General features: G+C 40.8%; 1 protein-coding gene and 1 long non-coding RNA gene across 2 annotated transcripts; one reads left to right on the top strand and one right to left on the bottom strand.

Annotated features, from left to right (window-relative positions):
• Positions 1-18,671: 18,671 nt before the first annotated feature.
• On the bottom strand, positions 18,672-19,742 carry LOC121588655. The gene is made up of 4 exons (XM_041906844.1): positions 19,618-19,742; positions 19,398-19,544; positions 19,134-19,304; positions 18,672-19,051 (listed from the first exon to the last, which is right to left on the bottom strand). The coding sequence occupies exons 1-4, from the start codon at positions 19,666-19,668 to the stop codon at positions 18,875-18,877; spliced, it is 546 nt and encodes a 181-aa protein (XP_041762778.1). The 5' UTR covers positions 19,669-19,742; the 3' UTR covers positions 18,672-18,874.
• Positions 19,743-20,766: 1,024 nt separating this feature from the next.
• LOC121589557 lies at positions 20,767-22,481 on the top strand. Its single transcript, XR_006004325.1, has 3 exons — positions 20,767-21,074; positions 21,156-21,834; positions 21,918-22,481. It is a non-coding gene; the product is annotated as an uncharacterized LOC121589557 (long non-coding RNA).
• The last annotated feature ends 1,301 nt before the right edge of the window (positions 22,482-23,782 follow it).

Here is a 23,782-nt window from a genome sequence, read left to right as displayed (position 1 = left end):
TTGCACTGCCGTTATCGTGCCTGAAATTTTATTATCATTTGAAAATGCGTACCCAGTCATAGACCATCCACTACTCAAAACAGGACGCATCTTGCAACAGTCGGCCAATGGTTCATTTTGAACCATTGATGTAGATTATGCCAGCTGGTAATAGGGTTGCATCAGTTGTTCAGACACGTAATTAGATTTATTTATTGTTAACCTTACACAACCCATTCTCAGCATTTGCCTTTAGCGATGGGATGCGTTCTTTCAGAAATGGAAAAACAATTCAACCGAATGATGCACACTAAACAGCTGCAAAGAGGGTTGGCTGTTGAACGGGTAAACAAAAGTGCACTATAAATTCTTTCACCGAACAGAGCAGTCCAGAATGGCGAGCAACTGTAAGTTTAATAATTTGATCTGGTGGAATCAATAAATTTCAATTTTCAATATTACTTTGCTACCCTCCTTCAGGGTGGGAGTCTTCTGGTTTGTGTAAAAGTTTCCGCTGTAGGTTCATATTTTATTCTCCTCGACAGACCCATTCCATCTGGTACTGTGTGAATGGGTCACAAACGACCCTTCCTGCCGGTAGGAGAAGTAGTAGAAAAGTGAAAGCATACAATAAAAGGAACTACTCCGAGGTTCAGGGGAATTTGAAAGCGTCAATATTATTGTTACGTTTTATTTTACAGGTGAAAATCCTCCTGCTGCCCAGTTCCATGTACTATGTTGCGTGTAGTTGTGAATTGGTTTGTTTCTATCCTTTGTTGCCAGTGGTAAAAAGTGTTTGAAATTTGTCATTGCATTCCGGGATGGCGTTTCTATGCGATCAAAGACTATTCTGCAGCTATACTGCTGATTTGATTGCAAACTATTTCATTGTGCTCCGATTTGAACCGGTGCCTATATGTATTCTATTTTTCATCGAAAACATGACAAATGGAGAACAGGTAAAAAGAGTAAAAAAAAGGTAAACTAAAACTATGAGGAATGTACGAACATGCGAACGAACGAACTAGCATAAAATGTGAACCGTTTTTTGTACTTTCAACGTTCCTATTTCGTGAAATCTTCTATTTGCACATTGCTCGTGACATAACTTGATGCGTGGACACATTTCAGTTGTTATTTTCTTTTAACTTTAAGAACCTTATCTATGCAATAGGATGTAATTTCCGAGCGATTAATAATTCAAGCGTTATAGGTGATCCTGATATTGAACGAGTGTGATTTTGATTGTGAATAATATATTGTTCTTCAATTCATCGATGAACAGTTGTGATTTCGTAGTAGAATAGATCATCTGAAGTAATACAATATTTGTCGTTAATATTTGTACTTAAGCTCAATAGTTTAGATTACTTTTATATAGCTATACAAAGCTACAAGTGCTTCATCAGCTTATAATGGACAAAGTACTGTCCAATCGTGGATAACTTATGCAACACGCACAAAAGTGGTAGTGGACTACGCTCTAGTCGGGATAGATTGTCAGTTTTTTTAAAGGAATAAACATGATGTAAGTTAGCCGGTCTCATGGTACAGTCGTCAACTCGTACGACTTAACAACATGCCCGTCATGGGTTCAAGCCCCAACTAGACCGTACCGCCATACGCAGGACTTGACTATCCTGCTATGTATGGGGGGTAATCCAAAAGTCATTGAAAGCCAACCCCATACAAGTGGTACAGGCAGGCCTTGACCGACAACGGTTGTTGAGCCAAAAAGAAGAAGAAGAAGAACATGATGTAAACCTTGATTGAGCATGACTTTAAAAAAGTGACAAAACGATGTTTTCTGTTTTGTTTTCATAGTGATTTTAATAAATTTGTCATCTTGAAACATGTGCCACCAGGCGTCTCCATTCAAAGCTATTGCTTTCTACAACTTTTTTTATAGTTGTACGGCTACATTTATTCGCGGGTTAGCTATGATCCTGTACTGCAAAGCACGTTACCTCTTTTAACCAAATACTAGGGCAATGATTCCCTGAAGAGAAATAGGAAGAGTCTAAATGAAGTCTTAATTAAGCGGTAATAAGATAAGCTGGAGCACTTATCTCATCACACGCTCGCGTACTTTTCACGTCTTGCACGACTGCAAATGTGTGGTACGTGAGGGAAACAATTGAAATTAAAATTGCTCCTCCCAAATTTGACACTCAGTTAGACGAAGAAGACGATCTGACAAATGAATTTAATGTTTTGTAAATATATCAAACGTTTCCAAATCGAAACCTTCCTTCCTATCCCGACCTCACCTACTTTCCATTTACATGTTAGACACGTTACTCCCATCACGGTGCACGAAAGACGTACTCTAGGGAGGAAACCACAATGTGGCACTTGTGACAAGTGTCAAACGAGACAAGCCAGCCAGACAGACGCGCGAACGCGAACACGCACAACCTGCGAATGGACCGGAACATTCCAGCATTAGCGCCACCGTCCGCCCTGTCAAGGGTGCCAAGCGTCGATTCACATTCGATTGAAATTAATGAGAACTCATTAAAATATGCAAATTATGTGTCAATCTCTTGCAGAACGGCGCATTACGCGCCCTCCCATGACAGGCTGATGTCGCGACAATCCGCGTGTGAACCCTTGTTCCCTTACCGCACGTTCCTATGGAATGTTAGCATGTCAGTCTAGGGATGTGTGTTTGTGTGTGTGTGTTTACCACCTTTGATAGTTGCCTTTTACGCTCTGTAGACACTGGGAACAAGTACGTTGCACGAACGTTAAACGGTGAGATACGTTCTAACGTGAGGTCACCGCGAAAGGTCACGGGCTGGAATGGTATGGAAGAGTTGCTTGTGTGCACATTGTTTGCCAGTTGTTCTGCGATATGCCGACACTCGAAATCACCTTCCTTACCTGGAAAACCGGCACAAGTGTTCTGTCTATGCGACTCTGTTTACCAACCGCAAACGTCAAACGCTTTTTGTCTTTGAGCTTTGAGACAGGATTGCATCTACAACAGGTTGCATTGCATTAACAACACACTCGACGTCACTCTTGGTTTACACAAGGCATATTTGAAGCACGGTGGGACATAGCACGCGACGCAGCGAAAGCAATCAATCGAGAAGCCTCTTTTAAGGAACTTGACGTTCGTTGTCATCAATGTCGGGGATCGTGTTTCCAGCTATCATCGTAAAGCGCCATTGACTTTGAAGTGAATGTGCGTCATCGAGAGATCAGAAATTATCGTCAGAAGGCACCATTAAGTGTGCTTTTGTTTAAGTTGACGGGGAGAGCGGTTTGGATCGCACCTAGTACGGTGTATGTTCTACTTGTTTCAAGCACGATCGATTGTTTCAAATTTATGCAACGACCGAGTTCGTGTCTGGTGGTACAGTCGTCAACTCGTACGACTTAACAACATGCTCGTCAGGCGATCAACCCCCGAATAGACCGTGCTCCCATACGTAGGATTGACTATCCTGCTATGGGTAATCAATAAGTCATTGAAAGCCAAGCTCACTTCACTAGTAGGTACAGGCAGGCCTTGACCGACAACGGTTGTTGTGCCAAAAAAGAAATAGAAAAGTTCGTGTACTTTGGGTTGTGATGCCATACTGTTTTTTTAAATCCAATATTATAATTTTCTTTCTTTTTGAACATAATCACATGGCCAACAAATCACAAGACTCTCAAAACAGAAATTTATCAGGTATAGACAGAATTCAATAGTTGAACGCTCGATAGTTGGACAGTTTAATTAGTAGTAGTAGTAGTAGTAGTAGTAGTTTATTTGAATTCGAAGCATTATATGTAATTATGTTTTACAAATTTTCCTTGCGATAATGGGTTCGACTCTTAAGCTTTCCTCATTAATGTTTTCTGTGTAGCAATTGCTGGATTTTTCGATTTTGTTCTGATGTTGAGTAGTGGCGTGGGAAAAATTTACAAAAAAAAACCCACAAATTGGACAGTTTAATTAAAGAACATGCGTTTGTATGGGAAAATCGTTTTCATAAATTGTTTTGTATGGAAAACCAAATATTTTATATATGTCAACCAAAGTGCTAATATTAAATAGTTAGCAGGGATACGAAGTTAAACCAATGGATTTAGACTGTATGTTTCAAATATAAAAGGGCGTCCAATTAAACTAAGGCAATCTAAAAGAGAATGTGCTACGTAAAGCAACTCTTTTTGCTATCCTTATAAAAAAAAATCTTCAGTTTCAAATTTGAATGCAGACAAATAGATATAGAAATTAACAAGAACCGGTAGTTTCAACTTTGAACATCTATTTTTGTTGTTCATAGTACCACACGTAACTAAGCAAATAAGGGTTCAGCTGAGCTTTGCTAGCGTCGTTCTTTAACACGATTCTAGCTCCAGCTCGGCTGAGCAGATTGTGTAAATTTAAATTGGCATGTCTTTAATTAACGCAGCTCAGAGGAGGGCGTGAGAGTGTTTACATAAATACATGCTAAAGAACTAAAGCCGATTTTGAAAAGCGAGGCAACACAAATTCCTCTACCGATACCAGCAAAAAAAGAGCTACTAATAACACGATTCTCGGAGACTATAAGCTGTCTAAAGGCGAATAAAAATCGCTGAATATTATTAATAATTCATACGTCTTTCCTTCACACGCTACTCTAGGTATATGACTTTCCCGTTGCCTATCTCCTGCGACCATCAGGCACAAACGACTGTGGGAAACGAACATGCTGCAATATGCTGAGGCAAAAGGTCTTCCAAAATATCTGCATCCAGCTCAATGGTTTACTTGTCAGTTTTGGTAAAAACATGTTAATTACTTTCCATCCATTATGGAGCACTGGCACGCAAACTACAGGGAATGGAATTTTTGGAAATCCCGGATGCAAAACGGCAGGGGTGGTCGGTAAGTTTGATGGCTCTGAAACCAGCTAGGTTCAGATAAGCTGCCGAGCACCTTGGGAGTTGACCAAGCACCAACACCGTCAACTAGCTGAAGGTTTGTTTAAATCGCCCGCAGCCAGGATTTACTTGCAGTGTTGTTTTTGGGTGTGCTGTGCCCCGACAGCTGAGGCAGAAATGAGTTTGCTCAAATCTAATGCTGACCTCGGTAGGGTTCATGCTCGAGCTTGAGTACGGTATACATCTGCCGTATTGTTTCGATGTAAAAAAATTACGGCAAATTATGTACTTTCATCAACCGACCGAGTTTAAAAGACGTGCAAAGCTAAGAAGAGAAAGGATACGACTATTTACAAGACAATAAAGTGCAATTGTTTAGCACAGTAGATAAAAGTTTGATGTAAACAAGGGGATAATTTAAGATAATTTGAATTAAATCTTGTGTTATGGGCCAGTTCTAGTAATTAGGGAAGTTCTAAGAAGAGTACATTGATTGTTTGATATAATAAAATATTGCCTTTTGCCTTTTGCCTTAAGCTAGCAAGCCTTTTTAGTTTGACCCTCGATTGAACCAGCAAAAATAAAGTAATTATTGCAGTACAAAGCTTATTGATATTTCGTAATCTGATGGATAAAATTCATGCGACAAGCACATTCTGCACAGTCCGCTTTGAATCATCATAAAACTAACAGCAACCGTGTTCGTATTGGTAGCTTTCAAACTCAGGGCAAGGAACGTGGGACATCTTTTGCTGGAAAGGCAAAAGGTGCAATTGGCTGGAGCCATAGGTGTATGGATATTTTCTACCCAACATAATCACTAAGCTGATCCAATCACCGGAAGCGGAAGAAACGAAAGGCTGGACCAGTGTGAACGATCAAGCGAACGGATGAGAGTGGGACAACGTAAGATAGACCCATTCCCAAGACATGGCAAATCCAACATGGGTACTCCGACGGTATAGGTGATCGCGGTAGGGTTTGCATTAACTTCATTAGAACGAAGTGAGCGAGCTTGGCAGCGAGGTTTGAAGGCGAAGGCAAAGGGGCACAGTTCCGGTGAACGTTGTTTACATATTTATTCAAGGAAAAGATAGCATAAATCATGGCCCAAGCAGTACGATACGGCACTTCTGATAAAGGTCTCGAGTGAGCACACAGGATAATCGCTTGGGCCGGCTTGTCCAGCGGTCCACTTCATTTGAGGTTAGGGTAGGAGTCCGGTTTGCTTACCGGTTATACCTATATAGTGTAGAACAGAGATAGAAAAAGAGAGAGAATAAGAGAGAGAGAGAGAGAGAAAGAAATGCAAAAAGTGGGAGGGAGAAGGAGCGATAGAAAGAAAGAAAGAGAGAGAGATAGAGATAGAGAGAGAGAGAGAGAGAGAGAGAGAGAGAGAGGGAGAAAGAGGGAGCTCGAGGAGACGATGAATAAACTACTCCGACTACCGGTTGAGTGGAGGATAGGGGTAGAATGATTGCATGATGCGCAATGAATGTCCTATTTATGGGGATTAACTCCTCAGTGGTAAGGTGCCACACTATACTCCGGCATGTGTACGCTTGTTTGCCCACGCATATACTCACTCACTCACACACACACACACACACACACACACACACACACACACACACACACACACACACACACACACACACACACACACACGTTGCGTGATGCCTGTTTGCCCTACTGAAGCCTACCCCAGCTGGGGCTCGGCGTAGTTTTCGGAGAAGGTTGTAAATTAGGGGAGAAAAGCTCATAAATTAACATTTTTCCCCTCGGCCCCAGCACACATCCCAGGCCACGCTGTAAGCCCCATATGGTACCACTGTCGATGGGTCAAGTGGCCGGAAACACCGTTTTCAACCCCATCGGAACCAAATCGAAGCAAGTCAATCTAAGGTTAGTTAGGTTTGGGCTTGGCTTTTGAACAAACTTTCACCTCGCTGAGAAAGACAAAGAATGCTCCATTTCAACGGCTCATACTACCTCCGGGGTTCTGTTCGCCGGTGACCTTCTACCCCTAGCAAGAGCTCCGATGAAGATTGACAAACTGGAGGGATTCACGAAACGAGGGCTCGTTGGAATGGTACCATAGACGGGTTGGAGCAGGCGCAAGGGGTGGTCAGAGTGGAGCGTATTAAAGAGCGTGGATTTGTGCCAACACAAGCACACGTGAATCCCTTCGGAGGGATTTCAGTTTCGGGACCAATCCGTTTCAGGTGGATTCACAAGCATTTCATTTCGCAAAACTAACAAAGACCGCCCAACACACTTTCGCCGCCGCAAGAGCAATTGCGTTGTGTTGTTTTATGAAATAGTGGAAGAGAGCGAGAGAGAGAGAGAGAGAGAGAGAGAGAGAGAGAGAGTAAAAGAGAAAGTGAAACAGAAAAACAAGAGTCGAGTGTGCACGAACTACTGAGACAACGTGGACTTGTGGGTAGGGTGTAAAAAAAGAAAAGCTTTGAAAAATTGTAAACGAGCGCGAGTATGTTCGACGTTCAGGGAAATTCGTGGGTTCGAGAGTGAGAAGTGGCACAAACGAACATTTTAATCTGCTTGATTGGTTTGCTTTAAAGTTCCTACCAGCCCAGTCAAGTTTAAGCTACGATCGCGGATTACTCTAGCGAACAGTATCAGCAGCATCATCGCCATCATCGTCAGTGTCGGATTAAGGTTGGAAACATGTCATCGCTTCTGAAGCCATATTGGAAATTATGTTTGGCTTCTGGAGTGATAATAAACGACGTAAAGCTGATTATATTTTATACTGGGACTCCTTAGCATGAGAAAAAATGTTTGGGTCGTCGATTTCAAATACTTTTCCAGAGGGATGGTGGAATCGCAGCAAATGGAATTGCAAAAGCGTGAAATAAGCTCCGTAATTTTATTGCTAATTTCGGCATAATTTGTTTTTTCTTCTTCTATCCACACGTAGAAGGTTGTTTTGTTTATAACAATCGTACAATATTTTACACTATAGAAGAAATGCACCCTTTAGAGCATCTTTGTTTCGAATATTTTTGAAATTTTCCATGTTTCAGAAGTGTCTTAAAATCTTAGGACAACATTTAGAAACATTCTGTAACAGTATCAACTGGTACAATGATCTTTTCACAAATGGGCAGAAGATGATGATCTTAAAAACTAGTAGCTGTATATTAGTGTTCTGCTTCAATTACATTGTTTTGTAACTTTCCTGTGTATCATATATGCTATTTTGCGTAGTTTCTGAAACAATCTAGGGTAAATGTACCAATAGTGGTGCAATTTGTAGAGGTACCGATGTGTTTTAATAGATTCAAAGTGTCAGGAAGGACAATTTCTGAATATTTTAACACAAAGCAATTGAAATATGTTTTATCTTCGCAATAACAATCATTTTCATCAGGAAACACGTCAAATTTACGAAAAAATACATATTTTTGTGACTGCTTCGTTGTAGCTATAATGGTGGTATGGTTCCTATAGTCGTCTTATTGTGTTCCTATAGTGGTGGTAAACAAAGATGCCTTAAAAACAGTGTATAATATCAATATAACTTAGTTTTGAAGCTGTTTTCGTATGAATAGCAAGGTTTACTGCGATAATAATGATATCTTTCGTAATTTGATCGTAAAAAATGTATAAATATGATCGATGAAACTCTTGACTAAAGTACTGCATCACACCTGTCCTCAACCCATGCCCAGAAGAGTTTGCTTGATTGGAAGTCGATTTTTCACTCAGTAGAATAAGCGAATTTCGGCATTTGTTAGGTAAATTACTAACAGAAAACTCATCTTTGTTGCTTATTTTAGTGAAAACAGTACGAAATGTCAAAAATATTCTCGAAAAAATCTAAAACGACCTGTTTTTATTGATTTTATAACTATAACCACTATAGGAACATGCCTGTTTTGTGTACCTATAATGGCACTATGGTAAAAAACACTTAAAAATGCATAAATATGGTCAAAAACCAACAAGTTTGAATAAAATAATATCATTTGATAACAATTATGTAAAAAAACTAATGATTGCGTTGTTATGTGGTCATTTAGAACGTTAACAAAAATATAAGTATCGTTATGAAATCCTAAGGATTTTGGAAAAATGTTGACACATTTCACAAAATAATGGATTTTTCGGTCACTCAGTAACGGAATGGCCCCATTTAACTTTAAAACCCTTTGTAAAAGGCTAAAGAACATTTCACACTAACGTAAATAACTTAATTACTTTTAATTTGCCATATGAACCACATTTTAGTGCAATACCACCACTATTGGTACTAGCACCACTATAGGTACATTTACCCTAAGTAATTTTATATTTATCTATGCTGTTTTCTGAGTTAAAAGTTTTCTGCGAGTTGTTGGCTATGATTACAATGCAAAACAACAACAAAATTAGCCGATTTTTTAATAATAATGCTACAGGTACAGCCAGAGCACTACTCGGACAAAGCTGTGAAGGGATTAAATTTCGTGAAACATCGAATTGCAGCAGACTAAATCTTTTTTTTCGAAGAAATGAACTTGGCAATGATACTGCTCCTCGATAAGGAGTACGAACATGTCACAGAGCAACGACTACAACCATGATCCTTCAAAACACATACAATCTTTCGCCTCTATCTTCATCCCAAGCTGCCCCTCGTTCCTGTAATAGACATCGCCAGATATGCTGTACTTCATTATGCGACCGACTTTACATCCACTCGACTCAACGACCCTCAGTGACGCCCCGAGATGTTCGCGGAATGCAGATACTTCACCTTTCGCTACACTTGGCATAACAAACATTATCGAAATGCGCCGCAAAAATTCGACACCACTCGCGGCCGCTCAGCGCCCACCGGCTGCGCAGCGGAAGTTACCTACACGATGTAAGGTGAACAGTTTTTTCACGTCCTTTTTGCTGCAAGTAAAACCTCTCAAACATCCTCTTGCTCATGCCCGGGCACATGCTTCACCACTCACGGGGTTTTCATAGACGTATCAAGTTGAATGAAAAAACACATAGCAATGGAGAAAGACCACCTTTGATCCTTCGTCGGGGGTTTCGCTGCGTGGGCATGCAGGTATGAACTATTTACTCGTCGTTCAGCCCTTCATTCTTCGTGAAATGGTAGCCTATGCATGTACGGTGGCTATGGGGGAAAGAATGTGTTGAAAAGTGATTTGTTTTCGTTCCTTAATCTCCGTCTCTTTGCGGAAGGAGCTTTTTTCATTTCCCCTGTGCACGGTGTAACAGGCGTCCGGTATTCGTGCTTTTCCGTAGGTCGAGAATTTTGGCAGTATGTTTGGTTGTGCATTCTTTCGTCTTTTCGCGATGAGCTGCGACGCTGCATGTGTGCGTAAGATTAGCATAATGAGCATCTTCTATTCTACCGCATGTTACGCGGGCTGCCTGCGCGTGCGATGGAAGCAAATGAGGGAAATGGTTTACGAAGCAACCGCACTCGTGAAATCACGTCATTATTACCGGCACTTCTCAGTTAATGGGTCGCAGTGCGGTGTGCGGAATTTCAGATTGAATCTTCACGTACGATTTTACTTTCGTTCACATGCGCGGGAATAAATAGACATATTTTAACAAGGCGTTGTGCACTTTGCGTACGCTCGTGCTGGCGTATAATACAGCTAGTCAAGGGCATGAGGGTATGTAACAAATAGAAAACTTCGACCGGCCATTTCCTTAAAGCTACGGTCCCACTAAGGAAGGTGCGTGTTCTTTTACGATAGCACAATAACACAGTTAGACCAGGTCTTGGTGAGGGTGTCCCTGAAGCATTCATGTGCTCCGAAATTGCAACATCTCTTAACGGAGGGTATAAGTATTAAATTAAAATTCTTGCAAAAATTGTTTCCAACACACAGCCAAACAATTTCAATTTCGACAAGAATCATTTCACCAGCAATTTCGGGCCTCCATCATGCGGCGAGACGGCTGGAACGAATGCTGGGGGTGGGAGTGACAGTTTGCTTACACACCGAAGCCTTGGCCCTTTGGGTGCTGGTCGGAGCGGCCCTCTCGTCAGGGGGGGTCAGGGAGCGGGTCATTCGGGCGTCAAATTGTTGCCATTTGGGTGGAAATATTCAAATGAACAAACTTTTACCGCCCAACCACTTTCTCGATTTTCCTTTTCACACAATTGCGCTGAAGTTTGTAGACGAAGGCGACACAACAGTAACTCAGTAAAATGGTCGCTACATCCACTTTGAGTCGTAATGTTGGGTGGACTATCCATCCCTTGGAGGCCTTTTCCTTTGACCGTTTCCATCATCTATTTAGTGGGAGAAGGGGGTGAGGTAGAGCGTGCAAACTCAATCGGTCAAATCCGGAAATGCACCCTCCCGGGGGAGACGCGTCGGCCGTTCGGCAGGGACGGGTGTCAATAAAGTATTCCAATTGAAAAAGTAAGCACGATACCAAACTGTCGATCATTGGTGGGTGTGCATCGTAACGCGTTGAAGCGAAAGTGGAAACAAACAAAAGTAATTAGGTAGTGGGTCTCGGTTTGATCTAGACGGAAGGAGAGCCGTCGAATGAGGAGGTAAGAATGTAGGTCAAGTGAGTCTCGTAAAGCAGATCGAATTTAACAAGCGAATTGTTTGCATATTTGCCGGGGAGCTTTGTGAACAGCGTGAGAGACTAGACACTGGATTACGAAGTCGTCCACTAGCTGTAAATAGTTTTAAAATTAAGGCAATCAACAGCGTCTCAACTATGCTTTTATGGTTGCCTTTGTGAGGTAGGATTTGTGGAGTGTATAATAGCTGGAAGTATAGAATACAGTGAAATTACTTTGAGGTGAATCTTCAAGGAACCGCTTAGAGAGATATTCATGTTGAGGAAAACTAATTAAGGTGTTGTTATGAAGCATCCTAAAATCCACGGGAAAAACACGGCATCCTTTGACCAATATTTTTGTGAACGGTCATCCAAACATTCATCTTACCGCGCGGCTACACGAGCGAACCCTCTCTTATTTGAACATTTTTCACAGTCCCTTCATTTTCAGTACATTTTTGTCTCTCTAATTTGGAAAACCTCTGAAATCTGTACCCATTTTATTAGTGTATGGTGTTGCCATGGATATTGAATGATACATGCTCCAATGTGCAATCGTGTTCGTAGTTTCCTCTAACAAGAGTCAAGGCTGCATACTAAATGTTCTATCTCTTTTTAGTTTGTATGGACTTTTTATTCATGTTGTATCTCCCCCAACCCTTTAGCTGTATCTTTCAGATATTTCACCTGTCAAATAATTCATCTCGCTGTATATTTCACCTCGTGTAGCCGCGCGGTTAGAGAATTTTGGCTACCAAATCGAAGGGATACATTCATCTTGAAGAGACTGCATCTCAGAGAGATTTCACTGTAGTTGTTTTTCGTTCAGATCGATCGCGCATCAGTAGTTTTGGAAATTTTGCTGGAAATATTCATACGTTAGAATTGTTTTATACAACTTATGTTTTGTACCATATATTATGTTATAGATAAAGAAAGTTGGCAAATTTTCATTTCACAACTTTTTTCTTACAGGAACTCGACAATTTCTTTATTTTATTTCGATTTAGGTTACAGAAAGTAATGAATTGAATATTTTATAATTATCGTTTTTTGTTTGGTTTGACGTTTGCAATCCGTAGTCTGTGATGAACATAATCTTCCATTTAATTAATTGAGCTTCCAATGTTGCGTCTATAATTGTATAAATACTCTCTTGAAAAATCGCAATGAAGGACTACGGCAATAAGGGGCGTTTAATTTAATTGTAATTTAGCGCAAATCACTCCATCATGTTTCAAAGTTAGCACACCGATTGATAAGATTGCTACCTTTTACAAAACATTTTATTGCTTGATTATTGCCTTGAAAATATTCCTCCAGCTGATAATGTTGTTAAGCACGCCATTAGCAGCACGCGACGCATAATGGCGACTGTAATAAAATGCCCTGCCCCAAAATGCTCGGCATTCGTAAGCCTGTACCACATGCCTTTCAACATTAGTGGAGCCTTTAACCGCGTGGCGCAACTAGCTAACTGGCCTGTAGCTGCTACGACAAGGAATTACAACAAATCGTTTCGCAAATGTAGACATACTGCTCGAACATTCACACACAGACACACATACATACGCACACGTACTTCAATTACACATGCGACAATTAATTATGCACCGATCGCGTTAGTTAGCTGCACGACAAACGACAGCCCACCGTCCTCTGCTCCGGTTCCACGATCAACCGGCATCGGTATGCCCGACTTACTGACGGCAAAACATGAAGCTGACATGTACGACGACAAATCAAAACGGCACTATGTTTGCAAAGCGAGCTAATTTCACACCGCCCTTCCCGTTACCCATTTCCTGCACCCTGTACTACCAAAGGACTGTAATTTCCCATTCGGTGAGGGATTTGTTCCTGTCCCCGCGCACGTACCGCATCGTGTTTTCCATGGTGCGTGTGTGTGTTGTGAGTGTGTAAGTGTAATATTCCCATCCATCAGTCAAGTGCGAGCTACAACTCGAGAAAGGTTGAAGTGACTCGAAGCTACTACAGGCCATCTGCACACACGGAATGGGATGGAATATTTGCAAGAGAAAAGCTACAAATAGAAATAAAAAAGGAAATAGGTAATACTATCCCCATGGTTGGCACGGCCGTACCATTGCGGCAAGAGAGAAAAGGTTTCTTTCCTTCCGGTCATCTAAGCAATTTGTCATTTTCCCTGATATACTGCCTACTTTCCAATTCATTCGTTCCGGATTGCCCATCGCCTCCGAGTGCGCTGTTTTTATTGTTTCGTCTTGCATGGGGATCCCGGCGCTGCGGAGTCGTTGCCGAGTGCCGGGACGGACCATTCGACCGACCGTCCAGCTCTTTTAGACGGGCAGAGCGTCAACGGCCAGTGGTAGACAGTGTCGCAATAAAACTTTCTTCCATCGTGTGACCACCAAGACAGGGTGTTCGCTTCATCGTGCGTTGCCACTTCTTCGGTCGAGTGGATGAAGGGATTTGGACACATACACACACACACTCACATAGATTGGGAGGACCTTAGAAATCAAGAGTGAGAAGGCCAAGCTTCTATGCTCCAAGCGCACTTACTTCGGCTGAAAGTTTTTCCTTCAATTCAATTATGCGGAATTGGCTCATCAATCATCATAAAATCTTCGGAATGTTTAACACTCTCTTCGTCCCCTACCCCTATTTCTATCTCTTTCACTCTCTATCTTTGCTGTATCTGCCACTTTTTCCTCACTTGTGTTCCGTCTCTGTTCCAGTTTTGATCGGACGAGAGCAGTGGGCTCCTTTTTGGAGTGCTGTTCGACTCCATTCTCAACACAGAAAGACCAAGGTGACACAGTGGGTGGAAGATATTGTGAATACGGGGACTGTGTCATAAATAAATCATACCATGCCTCTTTACCACGGCCGTTGGTTTCCTCGCCTCGATAAACGGGAGAGCGTTTTTGTGTGAGCCAACGAACAGAGGAAAATCAGGCGCTGGAGCAAGGACGGAAAGATTCCTTCTGTCCTGGCTGGTCGCGATGAGCCGGAAGTTAGGCTAAGCATGATCCATTGCTACCGGTGAGACCGATTGGAGTAATGGCAATAACCGTATGGCTTAACACCTCTGTTTCTCTCTATCTCTCTGGAGAGTGTTAACTAAATCTTGGTCAACGACAAGCACACAATACGACGGTTAATTGAGGCTCATTGTTAGTGCACGGTGAGCCTGTTAGAGAGTTATATTGTTTCGAAAGCTTGTGCCTATCCACTTTACAAACGATTTTTTTTTTAAATATAATTCGTTGATTGTATGATGTGCAGGTAAATCAACGAAGTTTATAAAAAATAGTATCGCCCTACATGTTTTGTTTTTTAATTTCATTTTATCATAAATTTGTATGTTTAGGCTAGCAAGTTTAATTTATATTGTAATTATGAGAGCGTAAAACAAGTTAAAGAACTATAGGAAATTTAAATAATAATTTTCCAAAGCACTTTATAAATAACAATAGAAAAAAAACATTTCTTTTTATTATTTTTAATCAGAGTTAGAATTGTTGTGCTCGATTACATATACTTACTCAGAAGTTAAAGAATTTGATGACAGTTTGATTGATATAACAAAATGTAATAATAGGCAAACAAATATCTATCAAATAAAAAAAAATAATTGCCAATGCTTAACCCATCGATCGATACAATCTGTAGTGGCTGTAAGCTAAGCGATCGTGGAGTGGGCCGTTGGGCGTGACAATATTTGTATTGCTTGGGGGCCCTCAATTGTATTTGTATTGGGCCCTCAACACCCTCATCCACCACTTGCCAAAATATGCTTAACTTCAATCAAAAATGCATATAATATAAATGTTTTCACTGAAAATCCCGATATTCGACGTACACAGATATTTGTATAACGCTATCTCTCTGTACTCCGCATTTATAGTGGATTTCTGAGCCATCTCGTTTATACGCCACTTGTTCTACCAACAAATTCTTCAATTAACTTCAATAAACACTTTTTAATCCAACTTTTTTTTAAGTTACATCACACAAATTCATTACTTTAACAGTAACGATTGCATAAACATTGGACTTTTACTCGGATGGCCATAGAAAACAAAATCCATACAGTTGCTTTTCATAAAAATCCCTTGAAGGTAATTATTAAAGATTTCTTTCAAAAATTAACCTACGTCCTTGCTATCAACTTTTCTTCAGTTATCCGGAATTTTCGCCTGAGAGGAAAAACATGTGTGTAGGCATGTTTTAAGATCTACCTTCGATTTTTATGAATTACTGGTCAGTTTTTGCGACAAAATTGATGGAGTAGAGCTTTTGCATCATATTGGTCCAGACATTTTCAATGCAACTCAGCTGGGGGGTGTTGGTCCCATGATCGCTTTTAGCTGTGTTGTCGCTGTGATACGCAATTTACGCTTCCTAACAAGTTTTTTCATGTTTACCCAGTACTTTTACACTATTTGGCCAGTTACGCGATTTTTTCCTGGGGTTTCATTTGCAGTTTCCTTTGGAGCTTCTTGTCACTCAGGATCATTCGGAACCGGACGATCTTTCGATGCTGTTGTAAATGCCGGAACGGACTTGCCCGACTTGCTTTTTTGGCCATTACGGTTAGAGATGGGCTGATATAGATATCAAATTGTGTGTGCTAACTCATGGGATACTATTATTGAATGTACAATCAACGTTTTGTAAGTGCGGGTGAAGATAAACACATGAATAATCGAATTTTTTTGTTCATTTTATCAATGTGAACGTTATTACCCTGGTACTAGACCCATAGTGACGGTGACTGTTTTAATCCTTAGGGAGAATGTTTTCCTAATGCCCATCACTTTCCTGACACAACAGCGGCAAAATGTAGCAATAGCTTAAATTTGGTAACGCGCTTTCAGTGATGCGTTGACACGGTTCCGAACACTGTAGTCGAAACTTTTACCCAGCGGTTCATCTGCCAGCGTTCAGTAGCTTCCCGGTGCTTTCACCATACGGTTTGGTCCAGCTGGTTGAGTTTGGCCATGTACTTGGATTTCAATTATTTATGAAAGAAATTATCCTTATTTATTATCCTTTTCCAGTGAAACCAACGACGTTCACTTCGGTTGCTGCTGCTGCGGTGCCTTTTCGGATGGATGATGTAATAAATTTACAAAACCATAATGATTGCCCCATGCTCGACTCCTCTCGTTCCCACGATGGCTACCTCTTTACCTCGTACGCTTATTCCAGTTCCGGGTTCGTCCAACACAGAAAATAGCACACTCATGTTAGTTGCGTTCGGGCATGCGGTTCCATGGTTTGGTGTAAATTTATTTTCATTAAATCTTGTACCTCACGGTTTGCGTTTGTTTGTGCGCGACTGTGTGTGTGTGTTGCGACGTGTATACCACCCACAATTCAAGTGTCGCTTTTGCGACAGTAATTTGTTGCTCTACGTTTAATCGAACGGGGACGCCGGATAATTTCCGGTTGTTCAATTCAACTGAAAAGAGAACAGAATGGACGCATCGAAGTGTAATTCGCTCGATAGGGAGAAGTACACAAAACTTTTCCATGTTTATTCTTTACCTTGAACACGGTGAAAAGATGCGGTTGGAGAAAAATAATACATCCGTAAAGTTAATGACCATCACCGATTGCCTTTAGCGTTTGCCCGATTCTTCAGGGACTGGGTTGAGGATTTACCAAGATGGCGACCGAGTTTCGATTGATTTATTATTTCTTTGAATTGAACAACCCTATCGTGACAAAATTGATACAAGATGAGTTTTTGTTTCGGGAAATTTCAAAGCGTTTTGCTTTGTCAAGAAATGTTATTTGGAAATAGTGGAATGGGGTTGATTTATTTGTCTCTTTTCATGGAATGCCAATAATGTCAAAGTAGTGAAATATGTTTGTTGCATTTCTACGATAGCTTTGATTTAGCGAGAACACCACGGTCGATAGCAGTCTATGTCGTAATCGAACACTTTTTTTTAAATGATTGTTACTGCTGTAGATGTCATCTGCTAGGATGAAACATTAAATCGAAATTGAAAAGAGAAAAAAGTAAACAAACAACACAAGTAGGATTGTAGAGACTAAAACCGATGGCCACACGTGTTGATGTGCTGCAGAACCATCTCACCTAGTTCCCGTGTCTAGCAGCTGATCGTGTATCATGCATTAAATTTTGCCTTCGCTGAATGCTATCTGTCCCGGGTTCTTATGATGTAATCAATTATTCAAACCCATGGATTATTTATCATAACTTTACAACATCCATCCTTCGTCGAGCATTTCTCCCTTGCTTTCCTTCGTCCGTCCTTGGCAGAGTGTCGGGAATGTTTTCGAATCCCACCAACCAACGCCATAGTGCTACACTTTATGATTGATGGTTTTTAGCAGGGTAATTAACGGCACCAGGGGACGGAAAAAGTTCGTTTGACTGCTGATTAAAGAGCAGTCAGTCGGAACGCTTTTTGGGGGTGGATGGTGCGGTATCACAAGGCGACGGGTTTGTGGAATGCCCTGTAATCTCTCCACCCTCTCCCCAAACCACCATCATTGTAAATATAGATCGAATTTTCTAGCGTTTCAATCATGGATTTGCAGAACTGAAACGCCGAGGAAATTAGTGGGTTGGCGGCATTCCGGGTATATCTACCACTGATGAAACGATAATCGGCGATGATGATAAGGCGAACCGTTTTTCCTTTCGGATTCGCTGTAAGCTTTTACTAGAGAAGCTACTTTACTGGTTGTACTTTACTATGTAGAAGCGACGGTATGAAAGTTTTTTCCATTAATAATTTTTACCGTCCGCAGAACTAAATTGAATCTTGGGATAAATGGGTTTTAAGAAAACGCTACAGGTTGAACCGAATTTCAATTAAAGTTTCAGCTTTTCACGCCCGCACTCGCAACAAGGTAATAAATTATGTTGACCGGTCTTATGGTGGTTGAAAGCTTCTGTCTGTTTATCAAATTGCGTTTGTTTGTTTCATAAAATAATTCAGGATAAGTCTATGTTAATTGTTCATACATCATCAGGAGATTGCTAATGACTCGGTATTGAGATTTTATTATATTATTAATTTGAATTCTGGTGTGAACTGTTAAATGTCAAACTTTTAAGTTCGTAATTTATTTCAACAGTTTATTGACTTCTTTTTAGAGTTAAATTTTTTTTTGATCATTTTTGTTTAAATTGCTTTTAAATTTCCAGTTCAAAACAGTTTCGCATTACACCTCATTTTGTTGTTATACCAATAAATATATTTTGATGGGTTAAATAAACATTCCAACAATTCTGTTACACATTTTGCAAGGCTTTATTTCAAAGGAACATTTAAAGGACAAACAAAACATAGACATCATTCCAGTGATGAAGCTACTTGGCTTGTTTTTAAAGCAGCAGCAAAACATTGCACCCATGCATCGCAAACAACAGGATCGTTCGAGAGTGCATGATGGTTACAACGTTAAAAGATGACCGTGCGTACAAACCCGCTTAACTGGCGGCAGCATACAGTTCGAAATCCACCGAGTACATGAACAACATTATCGGTGCCGAGCCTGGCGTTGGATAGTGGTGAGCCTTCAGCTCCATCTTGTACTTGCCGTTCGGAATCAACTTCAGCAGCGGGCTTTCCGAATCGAGCGTAAAGTCGTTTAACAAATAGCGTCCCTGGGAAGTGGCATGTAACAGTGCCAAAATTAATGGTTTTTATGGTGGCAGAATTAATGCATTTTTTTAAAGGTTCGCTTACCGGGTTGTACGGGCACATGAGCGAAAAATTAATAAACTTGGTCGATTCTTTGGCGATCGTGCGTACGATCGCATTTTCCGACATCACTGGATCGACTTTGCAGGTGTCAAGATCGATGTTCACCATCGTGTGGTACTCGCCCTTCACCAGATGCTGCACGTGCGGCGTAATCTGTAGTGGAGGCATAACGAAACAAATCATCAATCATAAAGGCCGTGGAGAGTATTGGGATTTTGACTAAAAAAGTCAAACAAAAACACTTACGATGACGCTGCCTTCAACCTTCTTGGCCAGTTCGACGTCAGCTCCGAACGAGTACTTGTCGTTCTGGCTTTTGATGAATATGTTACCATGCATGTAGTCCTTGTTCAGCTCGTACTTGAGATTCTCGAACCGTACTACGGCTAAAGACTGGAAAATGAAGAAAAAAGATCGACTTGTCTTGTACTGTAAAGAGGATTGTAAATCATCTAACTGGACTTACCTTATCTATCAGCTGAACTAACAGCACAAACAAAACGCACCGTTTTAACATTTTCAGGCCGATTATGTAGCGAAAAGCACTCGACGATAACTTTTCACAACTGCCACTAAGCAAGCAAGCGGGTCGGTGTATTTATACGATGTTGGCAGTGTGATCTTTGTAGGTTGATAAGAGAATAATTCGAGGGAGATAGTAATAGACCCCAATTTTGGAAAATAATTAGCGTAAAATTGTTCTAGAATAACAATTAAATTGCAATTTTTGTAAGAGGGCTGATTTTAGTTTAGTGATTTCCTGACCGTTTATTTTTGTGAAGCGGTTTTAAAAAATCAGCTAGGTATAATCACAAAATATGGATGTTAAACTATTACTTCGTGTAATGAATTGAGCGGAAATCTTCGGTATCACATGTATGAAAGTGTTTACCATGATAATTTTATTTAAAATACACATCAATAAAGTAAATAAAAAATAAATATGTTATGCTCCTGTTCGGTTGAGAACATCTGAGCCGATTTGCTGATTCGTTATCAAAATCTAGTCTATTATTATCTATTGTTTCAATGTATATAAATGTAAAAAAAGACACACAAAATAGGAGGGGTAGGGATTGTAAATGGTTGCATGGCACTCAAACACCCCCGAGTATGGTAAGCCAAATTACTATAATAATTGTTTTTGAAGAGCAAATTGTTAGAGAAATTATGAAATTGGAAACGTTCACTATGTATTGGACTACATCTAGCATTTAATTGTGGTAGTCAGCTGTCATATTGCGTGTTACTGCAGTAATAGAAATCGTGGCATTCAAACAGCCTGTGTCTGTAATACGGAAAGAACAAAAGCTTCTTAATTTTATTAGTCGTTTTATAAATAATTTTAAATAGATAACAATTCCTTTTTGAAGCCGAGCGCAATACAAAATTATGAAAGTAATATTTAGACTGCTCACATCTTTCTGTTGTTTCATATAGGCTTAATCAGTTACCACAATTCGTAAGAAGCTTTCTCAAGATTTGAAGTTTGTTTGATTCAATGCGAGCGCCTCAATGCAATATTGCATTTTGCGAAGTATGAAACCCATCCGTTTGAACATAGCCTCACATCGTATTCGTGATAGTTTTGCTTGAAAAACAGTGTGCCATTTAATGTTCATATAGTTTTTGTGAAAAGTTTATTTCAGTAATAATTTCTTTGCGCTTATTTCATTTTTCAACTTAAACAACACAGCCCAAAACAAACGAAGAAAAAACTACACCGATTGACTTTCGTGGCCCGAAGATCCGCATTCCTTGGTGGCTCCGGCAAGTGCGTTTCTGTGACAACATTCTCATCGCAGACTACAGGTGACGACGCCACCAAGCTCGTGAACCATCCGTCGAGTAATTAGCTACTGATTCTACCTGACGCAGGAGACAACATACGGAAGATTAGATCTTTAGAGCAATGTCGCAAAGGTACGCAGCCCGCCGACAGGTAGGTGGGATCGAACTTTGTTGTCGCCCTAGTAAGCGGTATGTCTATTCCGTTGGTCCCAGGAATTGCCTTCCAGTCGCATCATACAGCCCTCAACCAAACACATACACACTTTCGTGTAGCCACGGTACGGCGGGAAGGTGACGGCAGGTTGTTTATGTTTATGGTTGTTGACGTTTAGGTCGCCAGACACAAACATACTTACGCTTTTGGGACAAATATTGGAAAAGATTACACCGCAGGATAACGGTGTGTGCTGGGTTGTGTGGTTCGCTGTCAACCAGCAGGACCGTCAGAAACAGGTAGACCACGTGGAAAGGGAAATAGGTAAAGCTCTTACACGACCTCGTGGCGACGCGTGCTGGCATTGTGGGTTTTACTGTGGCATTGGTGGGTTATAATGAGGCGCCGTACCGCAAACAACACCGCTAACGAAGTCCAAAATGCTGTCGGATCCGATTTTCGCTCGCAGCCGGAAAGCACACTTTTTTGGAGAATGGATAAATACCATCATGGATGCTAGTAGAATGTGAGAGTCCCGGCGTGGAAGATAAACAGTTGGCGTCAATATTGGGTTGACATCGATCATGATGACGAACGAGGCGAAAGAGTGAGCGAGAGTCACATCGGTGGAAGATAAAGCGACAGTGTAAAGGCAACTTCTAAATAAGGTCATTGGAGCATTCGATACGCAGTGAAACAATGGTTAACTATTGAGCATTCCCAACTAAATCAATCACGGTAATCGGAAGATAGAATATCAAAGTACGGTAAGTGCCTGTCGCACAATCGAAGCAATAATGTTTGTTTTCTTTCTTCCTTAGATATACACACAAATACAAACGTTGTACCCACAACGACGTCAGCACTTATTGATAACCTTCAACCTACGGAACGCTTTGGCCTAAAGGTAGGAGTGAACGAACAGGACGTCTAATGAATGAGCGTAAGGGACATAAGCTCGATGGCGGACTTTATCTGGTAAACAATAGTAAAAAAGGTTTCACAGTAAAACGTAGCCTAGGTTTTATGTAAACCACTCGCTTTGACTGTTCCGGAAATGTAAACCGTATCAGAAGCCTCATGCATCTCAACCGAAACGACTTTGCGTAGCCGGTGTATTGCCACTCGCGACGCGGGAGCGCCATACCCTGAGTGTGACCGGATGATTGAAGAGCGGAAAAGGAGAAGGATTGTTTTGTGCCTCACTGTGCGAATGTGTTTTGTTTTCCGAAGGCAAAAAGAATGTATCGTTTCCTTGCTGTGGTCGAGACGTCGACTAGCTTTGTCGTGCGCAGATAAGTGAAGGATTTGGGATCTAGCGAATGAAGACAGGAAATCTTCAGACAATGCCCGACCGGGCAGCAAAAGCGATGGGCGTACTGTTTTGTTTTTACCATCATGATTTCGCAGCCCGGATGAAGATGGCAGTGAAACTGACACGTACGAAATGGCGATAACTTCCGGGCGACGAATGGTTCGAATGCAGCAATACCGACCCTCGGCTTTCGGCATACCGTGCTGATGTGTCGCTGGTAATACATTACATGTCAATTCTTTACGCTTTTGGTGTGTTAAAGGGCGAGATTTACATTGCTGTTGTCAAGCAGCGTAGTTTTGCCGTATGATATGCATAGCTGGTTTTAAAAAGGACCAAACGACGCCTTTATTCATTTGGACAAAGCTACTATGACGTCTAATGTAAAACAGGCTTTGGAGTTTAAGTGTAATCTATATCACAATCAATATAATGATTCATATATATTGTACCAAACAAAATATTGTTATCTGTTTAGCTAAACATAATTTATTAACGTTCTGTTCTAATTTAAAGTTACTTAACTAATTAAATGGACATCTGGTAAAAGGAACAATTGTTATTCAAGTTAACTCCTATAACCGCTATAACATTTAGTTACTTTTCATCAAGTAAAAGGGTAATGCTTTGCTTTAACGCAACGTAAAGTATATATATGATAGTGCATCAATACAGAATTCGATTTTACATTTAAAATTTCGCACCACAAAGTAACGAGAAAAAGATCAAATTCAGTTTTAGAAGTTTTTAAAACTACTCTGCTACAGAATATTGATAGTGTTCAAACTATTACATACCATAAATTTTTGAAAGATTGTTACTATTTAACTATTGGGCATATTTTGTTTGTTTTGTACATTCATTATAACATTTGTTTTGCTTATTTTCTGTTTTCATTATCTTTCATCTTGTTCTTAACGCTGATTTCCACTATATTATGACATCTTTTCAAACTTCCTCGGTCGCTTTGTCCTTCAAGACCGGTTCTGGAGGTGCATTACTTGCAGACGCACCGTACCGAAGCCAGCGTAGCCTGTTTGGCTTTGTTGTGAGAGCATACCATTGTAATCGCGACACCGTATACATTGTTGGGTTCAGATTACGCCGTGGGAAGGTCGATTGCCGTCGCGTAGGTCACATACACCGATTATATACCACCCTGCCCCGCCCTCATTTCATGCCATCTTTCTACAAAGAGATCAAACCACATCTTCTACCGCCGCTGTTCATCCGCTCGGCCAGTGAATAAAATCTTTCATCGACCATCGGAACACCTTCGCGGCTTTAGCAAAGCATCTCCGGTGCTCAGTATTGTTGTCGTGCACCGGTTCAACGATTGTGCTGGACCGGAATGCGAGACCCGGGCGCAAA

This window comes from Anopheles merus, chromosome 2R (assembly GCF_017562075.2).
Source record: "Anopheles merus strain MAF chromosome 2R, AmerM5.1, whole genome shotgun sequence".
Lineage (NCBI taxonomy): Eukaryota > Metazoa > Arthropoda > Insecta > Diptera > Culicidae > Anopheles > Anopheles merus.
The sequence above is the reverse complement of the archived record's forward strand: the minus strand, read 5'-3'. Positions and strand labels throughout refer to the sequence as shown.